At 43.5% G+C, this 16,335-nt stretch overlaps 1 protein-coding gene across 4 annotated transcripts in view; it reads left to right on the forward strand.

Moving 5' to 3' along the window:
- CCDC28B (coiled-coil domain containing 28B) overlaps nt 1-16,335 on the forward strand; it is a 97,359-nt gene that overhangs the window by 42,466 nt on the left and 38,558 nt on the right. Inside the window, exon 1 of one of the 4 annotated variants that reach the window (XM_078680683.1) lies at nt 14,446-14,548. The exons of 1 other annotated variant lie outside the window; for it this stretch is intronic. Coding sequence is in view for 1 of the 3 variants with exons in the window: in XM_078680686.1 (XP_078536812.1) it covers nt 14,472-14,548 (77 nt within the window). In the remaining 2 variants the exon portion in view is untranslated. Of the gene's footprint in view, nt 1-14,445; nt 14,549-14,587; nt 15,053-16,335 lie in introns of those variants that run through there. 2 more of the 4 variants (XM_078680686.1, XM_078680684.1) reach the window with 2 other exon arrangements.

Genomic DNA, 16,335 nt, shown 5'->3' on the forward strand with positions numbered 1-16,335 from the left:
TGTTGCAGTACCCACCCACTTTTTACTTGGTTTTTAATGCAACCTCGACTGAAGTGCTCTGGGTCCCGTGCACCCACCAGCCCTGAACTTGGTGAAGCAGAACAAAGGTGTCCCTACGTCCCCAAGCATCACAACTTCCCCTCTCCATCTGTTGGTTTCCTTCTACCGGCCTCCTGGCCTAAGCCTGCAGCCCTTTTCTGATTTTTCCTGTCTCCATTACTTTTTGTTGGGCACCCGATGCTGTGTTCACACCCTGCCTACCCCTGTGACGCTGGTGGTGTAGTGTTGGCGCTGCTTTGGACCCAGCCCAGTGCTTGCAGGAGACTGGCGCCCTAAGCCGATGCTACTTACCTGTAAGAAGCCTCTGTTTGATTGCCCCGTTCTTCTTTGAGTTGCTTTGGGCCGCCAACACCATATTTGCACCCTGTGCCGCTGGTGGTGTATGGTTGGTGCTGAACTGAATCTTGCCCAATACCGACCTTAACTCCCGAAGACTGGTCTTGTAAGTCGATGTTACCTATATGTATGTTGAATGTTTTCTTCCTCCCATAGGTTAAGACTATGCAAATTCTAAAAATTGCACGGTGTCCACTTTTGAAAAGTATTTCTATTGCAAAACGTATTTTCCTAAGACAAAGTTCTGTGGTTCTTTGAAATAAATATAACCAAGTATTATTTTTATAAATTGGTCTCGAATTTATCCATTGAGTGTGTGTCTCATTTATTGCCACTGTGTTTACCACACATGCTTAACACTACCCTCTGATAAGCTTAACTGCTCGCCCACTCTATCCTAAACAGAGCATTAGTATTATCTACTTTACCCTCTGTGAAGCCTCTGGGAACACACTGGACTCTCTGCACATTATAGCTCTTTTTGGTATAGTATTTAGAGAGCCAGCTTCCGACAGCAGTGTGATGGGTGAAGAAGTGTGAGAGATATGTGCGCAGGTTCAGGGACATCTTAAGGATTTTGGGGGCTCTGGGCCAAACATATTTTGGGGGCGCCTGTTCAGAACAGCTTTCAATTTATGATTCAATATGAGCCCCTGTTTCCCATGCAGTTTCAGCTTTCTTAGTTGCGTTAGCGATCTAGTTTGCATCATAGGCATTAGCCTATATATTCCCGATGAAATTGGTCGCGCCAGCTGACAGCTGTAGGATTTAGTGGTTCCTGCCCCTATACTAGGTTTTTAATGCTTTTTAAATTGTATATGTGTGGCTGAATTACTCTGTGATGATTTTTAACAATTTCTCCTACCTATGCACACTTGCACTTTACTTGATTCTGCTTGCATACACCGCCTTTGCTGCTTCAATTTGCATCTCGCTTTTCCTCCAGTCCTGGTCCGCCACGGCTAATACGCCGATTTTGCAGAGGGCTTGGGCTACTATCGGGCTCCTCACTTCCGCCCACAGTTTCTGCTTCCTCAGCTGCATTAGCGATCCAGTTTGCATTATAGGCATTAGCCTATATATTCCGGATGCAAATGGATGCGCGCAGCTGACAGCGGTAGGATTTAGTGTTTCCTGTCCTGCTACTAGGTTTTTAATACTTTTTCAATTGTATATGTGTGGCTAAATTACTCACTTGTGATGAGAAAAAAGGAAGTCTTACAGCGAGTAAGAAACTGTCCTTAGCACTCTTGGTGCACTGAAAGTGCGTAATAATAGATGAACCAAAAGTAAATCACATGGTAACATCAAAGCTTAGTGGATATATTTATTCCTTTGATAAATCCAAAAGCTGTCCATAGAAACAATTGTCTTCTTATGTGAATTTACACATCTTTTTCAAAATAAATCCATTGCAAATTCATGGAGCATGTATGAACATAAGGTAGAATGGATAACCCCAATGCATTTCGTGCTAGAACAGCACTTCTTCAGGAGGATATATTTCTAGGAAAAAAGAGAAATAGAACAGACTGTAGGTCGCTGAGCAACAGGAACAGAATGACGCAAGCATATAAAGCGCAAACCGTGTAAAATAGTAAAGAACCTCGGACTGGAACATCTCACAAGAACACCCGGTGTTCTAAAGATATATGAAAATGACATGCCAGTAAGTTAGGATAAGGTGCTCATGGAGAGTGACCGTGGTAATTAAAAAATGGAGGAAACAAAGTCAGGAGAAATCCCCGTCGTGGTCGAAAATCTCCGTGAAAGTAAAAGAATGAAGATGTGCGCGAATTTCGAAATGCACCCAGTGTAAAATATAAGTGAACAACAGTATCAGGAAACGAAACCATAAAGCATCCGCCACCTAAACCGAAGAAACTTAAATGTAGAGCTTACCCATTACCAGGAGAACGGGCACGTGAAAAGAAACACGTCAGTGAGCTCGGGACACAACCCGGAAGACGCCGGCTGGACCACTGGCACCCGTAAAGAAAAAAGGAAAAATGGCCAAAAATAGAAAAAGGACTCGAAGACACCAGAGTCCGTCAGACCGCCCCAAGGAGGGAATCGGTGCAACAAACATAGGACTGAACAACACATAGACAAGAAACAAAGCGAACAAATGGAAAAGGAAAGGGAAAATAGATAAGTCTGGGTGAAAAATAAGAGAATAAGAAAATATAGTGAAAATAAATGACGCATAATATAACTAGACAGTGAAAAACACAGAGAGTGAAAATTATAAAAGAATATATGGAAACAGGTGCAAATGAGCAGAATCTGGAAAAATGTGAAAGAGGAATACAAAGTACAATGAGATAAATTCAGTACCATTAAAGGACACAGATTCAAGAGAGATCGCGAAATCAAGACACATTATAACAGTTAAAGGTGACAACTCAGTTCAATTCTGTCATTAAGCCCCTTGGGTTGAAGGGCTTGTAAAAAGTAAATCCAGTGGAGTTCACGTTGCAACAAGTATTTAGTGTTGTCTCTATGAGAAAGTTTATCAACCATTTCCAAAATTAGATAACGGATTTGACTGGGGTTGTGAGAGTGTGAGACAAAATGAGCTGCTACACATGACTTCAAGTTCTTTGTTCGAATGCTGCTGCAGTGCTCGTTGAGTCTGATTTTGATTTTTCTTTCTGTTTTTCCCACATATGGGAGACCACATGGGCATTTTAACATATATATGACGTTAGTGGAGTCACATGTGGCAGTGACTTTCAGGTGGATGGGAGTTCCTTTAGAAGGATGACACAGTATATTACCAGGTATAATGCTGTTACAATGTCCACAATTATGACAAGGAAGGGTACCCTTATGTGTCACCACCTTTTGCGGAGAAGGATGTTTGAGAAGAGATTGAATATTTTTAGATCGTTGGTATGCAAAAATCGGTGGTTTCTCAAAAATGTTATTGAAATCTTTCTCTAAGTTGAGCATTGGCCAGTGTTTGCGAATCACTTCTTTAATCTTTTTGGATTGAGTAGAAAATTTAGAAACAAAAACTGTACGATTCTCATCTTTAGGATTGGCTTGTTTAGGTTTCAGGAGATCATCCCTGTTGTGACACATAGCTCTGTCTTCTGCAGTTTTGGTGAGTTGGGTGGGATATCCCCGTTGTTGAAATTTGGTGATGATTTTGTGACTGTCCTGTGTGTATATTTCATTTGTGGAAGCAATTCTTTTGGCACGTAAAAGCTGGGAGTAGGGTAGATGGCGTTTCAAACTTGGTTGATGAAAACTACGGTAGTGGAGATAATTGTTTCGATCAGTTTCTTTGGTGTGTACGGATGTGACAAAACAGTTGTTGACCAGTTTGATGTTGACGTCCAGGAATGATATTTCAGTTCTGCTGTGAGTATGAGTGAACTGGATCCGGTCGTTGATGTTGTTGAGTGAAGATATGGCATTGATGAGTTGAGTTTCACTCCCTTTCCATATTAAAAAAATGTCATCAATGTAACGGTAGTAAGCAAACAAAAATGGTTCCCAATTCATGTCTTTCAGAATATGTTGACTTTCAAAATAGTACATGAACAAATTCGCGTATGCTGGAGCAGCACAGTTGCCCATGGCAACTCCAGACAATTGCAAGTAGTGTTGGTTGTTGAAAGACTTAAAGTAACTGTGATGGAGGGTGAATTGCATGAGTTCCAAAATAAACACCTGTAAATCAATGGGTTTCTTGGTCTGTAAAAGAAGGTTTTCTAGTGCCTCAAGTCCCAAATTATGGGGAATGGATGTGTAGAGGGAACTCACATCAATGGTTGTCAGGATGATGGGTTGATCAGTGGGAATGTTAATTTGATGAAGTTTTCTCAGAAAGTCTGTAGTATCCTGTAGGAATGTAGGCATCATTCTGACGCTAGGTTGCAGATGTTTGTCAATATATAGTCCGATGGGTTCATGGATAGAACCACAGGTGCTGACAATCGGTCTAAATGGCGGTTTTGTGGGATGTTTATGTACTTTTGGTAGTAGATAGATATATGGAGTCTGTGGATAGTCTTTGATCAAATTTTTTTTGTCTTTTTCAGTGATTGTGTTGGCAAGAACTGCATTATTTACTATGGTCACCAAAATGGTGTTAAACTCGTTGGTGGGGTCCGAATTTAGCTTCATGTAGAGATCTTGGTTATTCAGATGAGAATCCAGGTTTTCAGAATAGTAGCTGTTGTCAAGGGCAACTATGGCGCCACCTTTATCTGCTTTGGTAATTCTCAACTCTGTGTTGGTAGCTAACTGTTTCAGAGCTTGTCGTTCATTCTTAGAAAGATTGGATTTTATGGGAGTTGATCTTGAAAAAATCCCATGAAGTTCACGTTGTACTACAATTTCAAAATTATACAAGATTTTGTGACTGATAGGAGGAATGAAAGTACTTTTCGGGCGTAAGCCCATGAGAGTGTTTTCTTCACCGGTGTTGGTGGGTACACATACATTAGTAAAGAAATGTCTCAATCGTAGTGTTCTCATGAACTTAAAGAATGAAATGGTGGCATTAAGTTCATCCGTTTGGTGTGTGGGTACAAAATGTAAGCCCTTTTGCAAGACTTGTTGCTGAGGCATCGTCAAAGGAGTCTTGGAAATATTTATGATTAGATTCTGTGGCTCCTGGTTGATTTGGCTGGGGGTAGCGAAGTGGTGTTTCCTGCGAGACCTCCTGGGTCTACGGAAGGTGAATGACCTACCCCTAAAAAAGGATCGGTGACACTAGAAGTTTGAGAATTGTTGGTGGAGTCTCCACTTAGTCTTGATGTTGATGGTTGCTCAGATGATTGCTCAGATGGTTTCGGACCTTGTTGGAAACCTTGTTGTCGCGGCTTTCCCCGGAATTGACCTGTTCGTGATGGCTCCTCCGATGATGTGGAGTCTCCGTCTGTAGATCTATTTGTCTGAGTACGATTTTACCTCCTTGCTGCATAAATCTCGGCCCAATTATAAACTTCGCCTAACTTGTAGTCGACGGTGTCGCGTTTAAATTTCCTCAGTTTCCGTTCATTAATTTCTTTCACATATTTATCCAATTGAATGTTTACTTCCTCCAACGATTTAGATAATTCTTCAGATGTTAACTTGGTGCTTAATTCGTGTTTTAATTGTTTGACCTCGTTTTCCAATTCCTCTAGTAATTTCGACAATTCTTCTACAATCAAAAGTATTAAATCCAAGGAACATTTATTTAATATTCCGTACCACTTTTCGGTAAAACGTGGATTGTTTTTACATAATGTGGACTTCAAAGGAATTCGCAAACCACGGGGAATGCGTTGAACTCGATGGTATCTAATTAGTGTAGAAGCATGCAGCCTTTGATTGATCTCTCTTTTTGCTGTGAATAACAGTTGTCTAATATTAGATTGAACAGATCCAGAACTAGATTCAATATATTCAGGTTCCTGTATCAGCGAGTAAATGCGGTCAGTGTCATCAATGTTAAACTCAAAAGTATCAGCTTTGTTGCTAGTCAAGCCAGCAATATCTGCATAGGACATGTTGAGTTGGGTGCTGAAGCGGTGTAGAACCAGAGGGGCAAAATGTACAAAAAGGAGAAAAACCGCTGCACTCCGGAAAGTAATGAACCAGTAGTCAAGTAATACTAGGAGACCCTTGTTGTTTGCTGCCTGTTGCTGCCTTCTAGCGGACTTTGTTGGACCCGTGTCAGCCCTTCACGACTTGCGGAACCCGCTTCGCGGGTCCCGCTGCGCCCCAGAGACCGAGGGTAATTTATTTAACAGCTGCGTGGGAGGACCAGGGCTGCGAGCGTGCGGGGCAGGACTTCCAATCCCAGAAGCCCCTGCACACCGCGCCTCTGACCATCTGGCCGCTCTCCCTGGCCACCACCACGCCCCGCCTTCATCCTTTAAAGGGCGGTAATTGACTTTCCGACGTGGGAGACCCTTGTTGTTTGCTGCCTGTTGCTGCCTTCTAGCGGACTTTGTTGGACCCGTGTCAGCCCTTCACGACTTGCGGAACCCGCTTCGCGGGTCCCGCTGCGCCCCAGAGACCGAAACTGAAACAGTTAGCTACCAACACAGAGTTGAGAATTACCAAAGCAGATAAAGGTGGCGCCATAGTTGCCCTTGACAACAGCTACTATTCTGAAAACCTGGATTCTCATCCGAATAACCAAGATCTCTACAGGAAGCTAAATTCGGACCCCACCAACGAGTTTAAAACCATTTTGGTGACCATAGTAAATAATGCAGTTCTTGCCAACACAATCACTGAAAAAGACAAAAAAATTTTGATCAAAGACTATCCACAGACTCCATATATCTATCTACTACCAAAAGTACATAAACATCCCACAAAACCGCCATTTAGACCGATTGTCAGCACCTGTGGTTCTATCCATGAACCCATCGGACTATATATTGACAAACATCTGCAACCTAGCGTCAGAATGATGCCTACATTCCTACAGGATACTACAGACTTTCTGAGAAAACTTCATCAAATTAACATTCCCATTGATCAACCCATCATCCTGACAACCATTGATGTGTGTTCCCTCTACACATCCATTCCCCATAATTTGGGACTTGAGGCACTAGAAAACCTTCTTTTACAGACCAAGAAACCCATTGATTTACAGGTGTTTATTTTGGAACTCATGCAATTCACCCTCCATCACAGTTACTTTAAGTCTTTCAACAACCAACACTACTTGCAATTGTCTGGAGTTGCCATGGGCAACTGTGCTGCTCCAGCATACGCGAATTTGTTCATGTACTATTTTGAAAGTCAACATATTCTGAAAGACATGAATTGGGAACCATTTTTGTTTGCTTACTACCGTTACATTGATGACATTTTTTTAATATGGAAAGGGAGTGAAACTCAACTCATCAATGCCATATCTTCACTCAACAACATCAACGACCGGATCCAGTTCACTCATACTCACAGCAGAACTGAAATATCATTCCTGGACGTCAACATCAAACTGGTCAACAACTGTTTTGTCACATCCGTACACACCAAAGAAACTGATCGAAACAATTATCTCCACTACCGTAGTTTTCATCAACCAAGTTTGAAACGCCATCTACCCTACTCCCAGCTTTTACGTGCCAAAAGAATTGCTTCCACAAATGAAATATACACACAGGACAGTCACAAAATCATCACCAAATTTCAACAACGGGGATATCCCACCCAACTCACCAAAACTGCAGAAGACAGAGCTATGTGTCACAACAGGGATGATCTCCTGAACCCTAAACAAGCCAATCCTAAAGATGAGAATCGTACAGTTTTTGTTTCTAAATTTTCTACTCAATCCAAAAAGATTAAAGAAGTGATTCGCAAACACTGGCCAATGCTCAACTTAGAGAAAGATTTCAATATCATTTTTGAGAAACCACCGATTTTTGCATACCAACGATCTAAAAATATTCAATCTCTTCTCAAACATCCTTCTCCGCAAAAGGTGGTGACACATAAGGGTACCCTTCCTTGTCATAATTGTGGACATTGTAACAGCATTATACCTGGTAATATACTGTGTCATCCTTCTAAAGGAACTCCCATCCACCTGAAAGTCACTGCCACATGTGACTCCACTAACGTCATATATATGTTAAAATGCCCATGTGGTCTCCCATATGTGGGAAAAACAGAAAGAAAAATCAAAATCAGACTCAACGAGCACCGCAGCAGCATTCGAACAAAGAACTTGAAGTCATGTGTAGCAGCTCATTTTGTCTCACACTCTCACAACCCCAGTCAAATCCGTTATCTAATTTTGGAAATGGTTGATAAACTTTCTCATAGAGACAACACTAAATACTTGTTGCAACGTGAACTCCACTGGATTTACTTTTTACAAGCCCTTCAACCCAAGGGGCTTAATGACAGAATTGAACTGAGTTGTCACCTTTAACTGTTATAATGTGTCTTGATTTCGCGATCTCTCTTGAATCTGTGTCCTTTAATGGTACTGAATTTATCTCATTGTACTTTGTATTCCTCTTTCACATTTTTCCAGATTCTGCTCATTTGCACCTGTTTCCATATATTCTTTTATAATTTTCACTCTCTGTGTTTTTCACTGTCTAGTTATATTATGCGTCATTTATTTTCACTATATTTTCTTATTTTTCACCCAGACTTGTCTATTTTCCCTTTCCTTTTCCATTTGTTCGCTTTGTTTCTTGTGTATGTGTTGTTCAGTCCTATGTTTGTTGCACCGATTCCCTCCTTGGGGCGGTCTGACGGACTCTGGTGTCTTCGAGTCCTTTTTCTATTTTTGGCCATTTTTCCTTTCTTCTTTACGGGTGCCAGTGGTCCAGCCGGCGTCTTCCGGGTTGTGTCCCGAGCTCACTGACGTGTTTCTTTTCACGTGCCCGTTCTCCTGGTAATGGGTAAGCTCTACATTTAAGTTTCTTCGGTTTAGGTGGCGGATGCTTTATGGTTTCGTTTCCTGATACTGTTGTTCACTTATATTTTACACTGGGTGCATTTCGAAATTCGCGCACATCTTCATTCTTTTACTTTCACAGAGATTTTCGACCACGACGGGGATTTCTCCTGACTTTGTTTCCTCCATTTTTTAATTACCACGGTCACTCTCCATGAGCACCTTATCCTAACTTACTGGCATGTCATTTTCATATATCTTTAGAACACCGGGTGTTCTTGTGAGATGTTCCAGTCCGAGGTTCTTTACTATTTTACACGGTTTGCGCTTTATATGCTTGGTCATTCTGTTCCTGTTGCTCAGCGACCTACAGTCTATTATTACGCACTTTCAGTGCACCAAGAGTGTTTAGGACAGTTTCTTACTCGCTGTAAGACTTCCTTTTTTCTCATCACTAGTGTTACACCTTATTGAACCGGAAGGTGTTTTCCTGAGCACCTAAAAAACTTGTTTACCTAGTATTACTTGACTACTGGTTCATTACTTTCCGGAGTGCAGCGGTTTTTCTCCTTTTTGTAAATTACTCACTTGCAATTTACTTGATTCTGCTTGCCTACACCTCCTTAGCTGCTTATTTGCAGCTTGCTTTTCCTCGAGTCCTGGTCCATCGCGGCTGATACGCCGATTGTGCGGAGGGCTGGGGCTACTATCGGGCTCCTCACTGCCACACACGCAGTTTTCCCTTCCTCAGCTGCGTTAGCAATCCAGTTTGCATCATAATATATATTCCCGATGCAAACGGATTAGAGCAGCGGGCGCACCGCTGGCACACCAAAGGCAAGCCCGTCTGCCCCCGGAGGCGTGCAGCACCGGCGATGCTACCCAGTTCCCATCCGGTGAATTACTTCCACTATATTACAATAGGGAAAAACTGCTTAGCCTTACCATTTTGTCAGTGTACAGCGGCTGATCCGATCTTGGAGGTAGGCTTTCGATGCAATAAGTGCAACTGGTCTCCCCTCCAGCCCAGGAAACTCACACCTAAGATCCTCCCACAGAAAACAGAGGACTTAAAGGCCACCCTTTTACATTTTTGCTCTACGCAAAAGCATGAACCACACATTTATGGCCTACTTTTAGACGAACAGCCTGATCTTTTATTTCTCTTTGAGACGTCGCAGTCTGAAGCCTCCAACCCTACTATCACCTCGGCCATTCTTACCGGTTAAAAAATCTATAGGAGGGACCGACCGAGTGGGAAGGGGGGCGGTGGCGCCGTAATTCACAATCAAAAACTAGACTGCTCTACCATCCAGATGGAAAACATCGAGGGTGCAGAGTCCTTAGGTTTCCACTGTACCTTATCCCCCCATCATAGCATAGCTGTTTTTCTGATTTAAAGACCTCCCAGTGCAATTTGAAATGTTATTACTACGTTTAATACAGCCACCACCTTCCTGGCCTTAAAATACAACAACTGCCTTATTCTGGGAGATTTCAATATACATAAGGACAATGGCAAAGACCCTCAAACAATTTCCTTGTTGGAGACGCTGCAGGCCTGCAACATGTTTCCATCTATTTCTTCGGCCACCCATGAGAAAAGCCCTGAGATCTAGCAAAAGAAATTGTAGAAAAATGGAACGGAAATGGCGTGAATCCTATCTACCTGGGGACAGGAAGGTGTATAAGACAACTTAAAAGCTCATTAGATTCTCGAGAAGGCAGCCAAGAAAAACTTGTTTCAAAACAAGATAGAAAATGCCCAAAATAAGAGTAAAGAATTTTTTTGCATAGTTAAATCCTTTACCGCTCGTAAGCCGGCACAAAGGAAGGGCCATGCACGAATAAATGGTCTAAGCAAATAGCTCAATTCTTCCACAAAAAGATCTCCGTGATCTAACAAGCCTTCACTAACATCTCAGAGGAAGAACTGACCTTCTACCTTGGTTCTAATAGCAAATTTCACCTCCATCTTTACTAGCTTTCCCTGAATTTCAGGCTGAAGAGTCTCTGACCCTTCTCCAAAGCATTAAGTCTGGCTCTCCTACCGACCCATGTCCAGCGAATATCCTGTACCTATTAGCTCCCACCATACACTTCATGGTAAACCAGCTCTTTAATGCTTCCCTCTCCTCAGGCAACATGCTGAAATTATGGAAGAATGCTAAGATTCTTCCACTGATAAAAATGCCAAACCGATGGACCTTGCCAACTACAGGCCAATCTCCCTTCTTCCGGCCCTCGCCAAAGTATTAGAGAAGCATGTAAACAAGGCCCTTCAAAAACACATTGAAATTGGGAAGCTCTTTCATGAGTCCTAATCCGGTTTAAGGGCTAACTACAGTACAGGGTCCGCTCTGCTGGAAGTGATTGAATTTCTCAAGGATAAGCTGGACCAGGGAGGCAAGGTTGTTCTGAAACTGCTTGATCTGTCGACGGCCTTCGAAACGGTCCCACATGAAAGGCTTCTGGAGAGACTTGCTAACATCGGTCTGGGAGACCGCCTTAACATGGATGTCATCCTTGGCAAATAGATCTCAGGACATCTGGCTCCCCTCTTTCTCATCCCAGGCTCCAGCCATGAATGTAGGTGTCCCTCAGGGCTCCATTCTCAGTCCTACCCTTTTTAATATATATCTATTCCCACTTGCATTTCTGGTAGAGAAAGAGGGCGCTAAAAAATTTTCCTATGCTGATGACATTCAGCTGATTTTTACATGTAAAAAAGGAACCGACTTTGACAGGGCAATGATTAGGTCTTGCCTCACAAAGGTTTTTAACTGGCTTAAGATTAATCAGATGAAGTATAATCCTGACAAAACTGAAGTTGTTTTCTTTGGTAATCCAAAAACGCCTGACTGGAGCTCTTGGTGGCCAAAAGATCTGCCGCCCCCGCCCGCGGAAAAAAAGTCAAAACCTTAGGAATTGTCATAGACAAGACACTCTCCATGTGTTTTCAAATCCAAAATCTAACTGGCGCTTGCTTTGGCATACTCCAGATGCTAACAAAATTTCTGCCACTGTTAATGCTTTAGAGCAGAAAGATCGTGGAGCAGGCTCTGGTGACATCAAAGCTTGACTATGTCAACAGCTTGTACCTCAGTCTTCCCAAATCCCTTATCCAGAGCCTACAAGTGGTACAAAATGCGGCGGCCAGAGCCATCCTGAGATCTAAACCCAAATCTAGAAAGACTCCTATTCTTAAGTCTCTACACTGGCTCCGCATAAAAGAACAGATCGACTTCAAAGCAATGACCTTCTTCTTTAAAGCTTTCCACGGCTTAGGAGCAGGCTACCTACATAGGCGTGTTAATCGCTACACAACATCTAGACCCCTAAGATCTTCCAATGCCAACCTGGCCATCGTGCCTAAAATATGCCGTGCCTGCACTGGAGGCAGATACCTCTGCTTTATAGGTGCAAAAATGTGGAATAGCCTCCCTGAGTCTCTGATTCTAACCACAGGCCTACTCCCTTTCTGCAGGAGAACTTAAAAACCTATCTTTTTAATAACTGATGGGTCTTTTACACACGTTGTCCTCCCGCTGTAATGGGCCAGGACACTCTAGTCTGAGTAGCTGCGCGCTTTATTAAATACACTATTTCATTTCATCTGGTCCCTGACAGCGTAAAGGAACACTCATGCAAATTCTAAGGGCCTTATTTTTGAGGCCTTGCTTCAGTTTCATGCCACCGGTACGTCACTTTTTGTGACGCACCGGCAGCGTAAAAATGTGCCATGTTGCGCCCCATTTACAAAGTGGTGCATCTAGGCAGATGCGTCACTGAGAAAACCCCTGCATCAAATTATACCTGCGCCAGGTAAAATGTATGCAGGGTGTGTGTTACACCGCAAAAAGCCTAATAGAAGTGGCACATTGAAATCTATGAGAACTCATGCGCCACAAATCTATGAGAAGTTATGCGCCACTTCTACGATGCCATTGCGTCAATATCTTACACCTGCCTCACAGCACGTGTAAGACTGATGCAGGCAAACCCCATGTCAAAGAACACATTGCTGGAGTTGAGTCTATTTCCAGACACACCCCAGCAATGCATCACTTTTCCGCCTACAGATATGTCAGAAATACTGACGTATCTGTAACTCCTTGCGACATGATGTGTCATACAGTAAATATGACGCATCCATCATGTCGCAAGGAGGGCACACTAAGAAGTGATGCATCCCTGTTTTCACACAGCAATGCATCACTTCTCATAAATAAGGCCCTAAATGTGTTTACATCTAATATTCAGTGATAGTTATGTGTGTTTTCAATATTGTAATACAGCAGCAGCTCACCAATATTACTGCACATAATCTCTGAGACGCCCTCCCGTTTCTTATATGTTAGGCCTTTTTTTGATCTGAAGGAAACTTTTGCATGAAACATAAACCCAACATTTCTCTGCAGAATGGCTGTACTTGACTATCACACATCAGGTACATAAAAAATGAATTAAAGGAAAACGGTTTTTAAACCAATCTGTTTAAGCAATATTCAAGGGCATTGGGGCAAAACTCTGGAGAACAGAGCTGACTCTGTCAGGGGGCCCCCTGACAGGCTGGGGCCCTGGGCCAGAGCCCACTTTGCCCATGCATTAAAACGTCTCTGCGCAGGTTATGTCCTTTATGTTGTACGCAGCCCTGCCAATACCCGCATCCGGAGTTAGACTTACTCTTTTTTGTGCTGGTGATCACACCACTTTACTAAAATGCATTTGTCATGCATTATATCTCCAGGACCCCCGTACTAGGAGCTAACAAGCAGAACACAGGGACGAGATATCGAGAGAAAATGGGCATTGTTTTCTAACATGGAGTGATCATAATGGATTATAATGGGAGTGATTGAGACACTCTGAAGACAACTACCCCCTCCACAGGCCTCAGTAATATTTAATTCGGAGTTTCAGAATTGAGCATTTTCATAATTGTTTATAACAATATCATTGTTGTTACTTATTTATGCTAAACACCTAATAACCATTGAAAATGCAGTTAGGTTTGGAATGGTTTTAGGTGTATGTCAGTTGATGTGTTATATATCTGGAGGAAATAACAGAAAGTTCAGTAAGGAAACAAAATACCACCAGTTGGGCGGTATACTACTAGGACCCTCTGTCTCAATTTTGAAATGATGTATTTATGTAACCCTAATCACTCCACCTTTCCTCAATATGTAATCTTGAGTGAATATGTAACGGTTAATCTGTAACTGTCCCAATAGTAGTGATGCCTACTATCATGCTACTCTTTTACCTTATGTAATTTACTTCGCACGATTATAAAGCTCTCTGACATCTGTGGGTAAAGTACGCGCTACATAAAAACGTAAAAATAGATAAATACCAGGAAACTCACAGAAATATAGTTTAAGTGTTTGAGCCTCGCCCTTAATTACAAACACCACATTCCTTTAATCAGAAACCCTCCGCTTTTTTAATCCCATTAACGCCCTGCACTGGGCACAACCCAATACAATTTAAGCAAACAACTTTTGATTCCAAGACTGCAAAAGACATCCATATTCAGAATGCGCTTTGAATGGTGAGAAATCGCTACACAGATGCGCTAAACATAACGTATTGTATTATTCTGTGTTGAGGGGGGAGATGTGGGAGGAGGCACGAGGAGGAGGAGGGTGGAGACACACGGGTGGGAGGAGGCGCGTTGGGAGGGGTGACGATGGTGGTGGGGGCGGCCCCTCCATCGCACAATAATAAGAAGATCCCTTGCACCCCAAGAAGAGCTGCTTCGGCCCGGTCAGTGCCTGCTGCGAGGGGGTGGCGGGGTAGTGGGGGCATTACTGTCTTGAGCGGTGCCTTGGAGATGGCTTTGCGTCAGCGGCTCGGTTCACGGCGCTCCTCGCGCCCGAGGCTGTGCAGGGGGCTTCGGGTTAAGGCTAATCTCCATGCAGCTGCCTAGTGTGGAAAATACATTCTAGTCGAGAAAGCACCACTGCGAGAAGGGGTGGGGGAGGAGTAGAGGGGCCAAGGATACTGAAGGTCGCTTCTGTGAGATCGGAAGTACGGGGCAAAAGAAAGACGCGGCATGGAGGATATAGGAGAAAATGCGAGTGCTAAGTTTCTGAGGTCCATGGATGCTGTCTTGGTCCAATCATGTTTTCCCCTTTGAATTCTGGGACTTGAAGTCCTGCTGTATAACGGAATAGACAAGACAAGAAGTCACGGAATTCAAAAAAGAAAAAACTGTACTGGAGCAGCACATTACGCGTGGACCTGGGGAAACTTTGCAGAGCTGAGTTGGTGGGTGAAGTTGGACGGTTGAGGTTGTCCCAGCTCTGAAATTAAAAAATATGGCCAGGCTGAGTGTGACTAAGCTTCTTGCACCCCTTTTAGATGGAGCTCTCTGTATGCTTGGAGACTGACTGAGGGGTATCTTGCCGCCAATCTCTTTAATAATGTACCCTTTGTAAGCCGGAAGTGATAATGACGGAGATGTTTACCCTTCCTAGTTTTATTTCTAACTCCCCGTACACATACACAATTTGAGGAAGTTGCTTCGCTCCTTTTCAGAGTGAACGTCCTGTGCATTCTGGATGTTAGTCAGACATACTCTCCCCCCTCCAACAGTGAAGGCTCACTGTGTGCTCTGTGGCAGAAAGACTATTCCATAGAGAGCCTCTTTGCCTCCCACTTCTCGCTAGAGGAAAATTCACCATGCACTCTGAGTGACTATTAAAGATACTCATTGCCTCACTCACTTTCCTTCTTGTGCTTTGGTCGGCTGTGATAGAAGTACACGATTCGAACCCCCTTTAGGGTGAACTCACAAGTTTACCATAAGAAATAATCCACGGTCTCCATTTCCGTTAACTCCAAAATATGGTCTCTGAGCGGCTGAGACTGCGGCTCTCGGACTTCCGTCCTCACGAGCAGGTGTGCAGCAGGGTCCTTGGTCTCCACTGTGACCACCCGCGTCCTGCGCAGCCGTCCAAGAGATTCACTTGCCCCTTCTGTGCTTTGACAGGCTGTGAGTGACGGACCCCTCGAGGTGAACTCTGAACATCTGTCCGTGAGAGGGGTTTTATGGTTGGTTACTCGTGACTAAACCTTATTTTTCAATAAAGTAAAATTAAAATCTTATCTGTGATGCAATGGACTTTACCCCCTGGCCTGGCACTTGTGTGGCCCTGAAGTGAAGCCCCACCTTCAGGCTGGGCCTTGCGACCTGTTGACACCCGGCCTTCGTGCACGCTCTCGAGTGTGGCCCTGGACTTTGGTACCCGGCTTTGGGGCAGATGCTTCCTTGATAATGATAGCAGGCCTGGCCTTTACACTCGTTGCTGGTACCACCTTAGGTAGGATCACCTGGGCGGGCTATAGCATCAGACCCACACAAGCCATCCACGCGGCACCTTGAAACGGGCCTGGAATCGATGCTGGGCCTTCTGTCACTTTTCAGATTCCCGCCACGAAGGAATCTTGTAAAATATGCCACTACACGCGGAGTGGGCGATTCCGAGGGGTGTGCGTTGGAGCCGGAGCGGGGTTGATAAAGAGCAGTGGATTTTTAAGGGGCTGGAGGA

Source organism: Lissotriton helveticus, chromosome 3_1, assembly GCF_964261635.1.
Source record: "Lissotriton helveticus chromosome 3_1, aLisHel1.1, whole genome shotgun sequence".
NCBI classification, from domain to species: domain Eukaryota; kingdom Metazoa; phylum Chordata; class Amphibia; order Caudata; family Salamandridae; genus Lissotriton; species Lissotriton helveticus.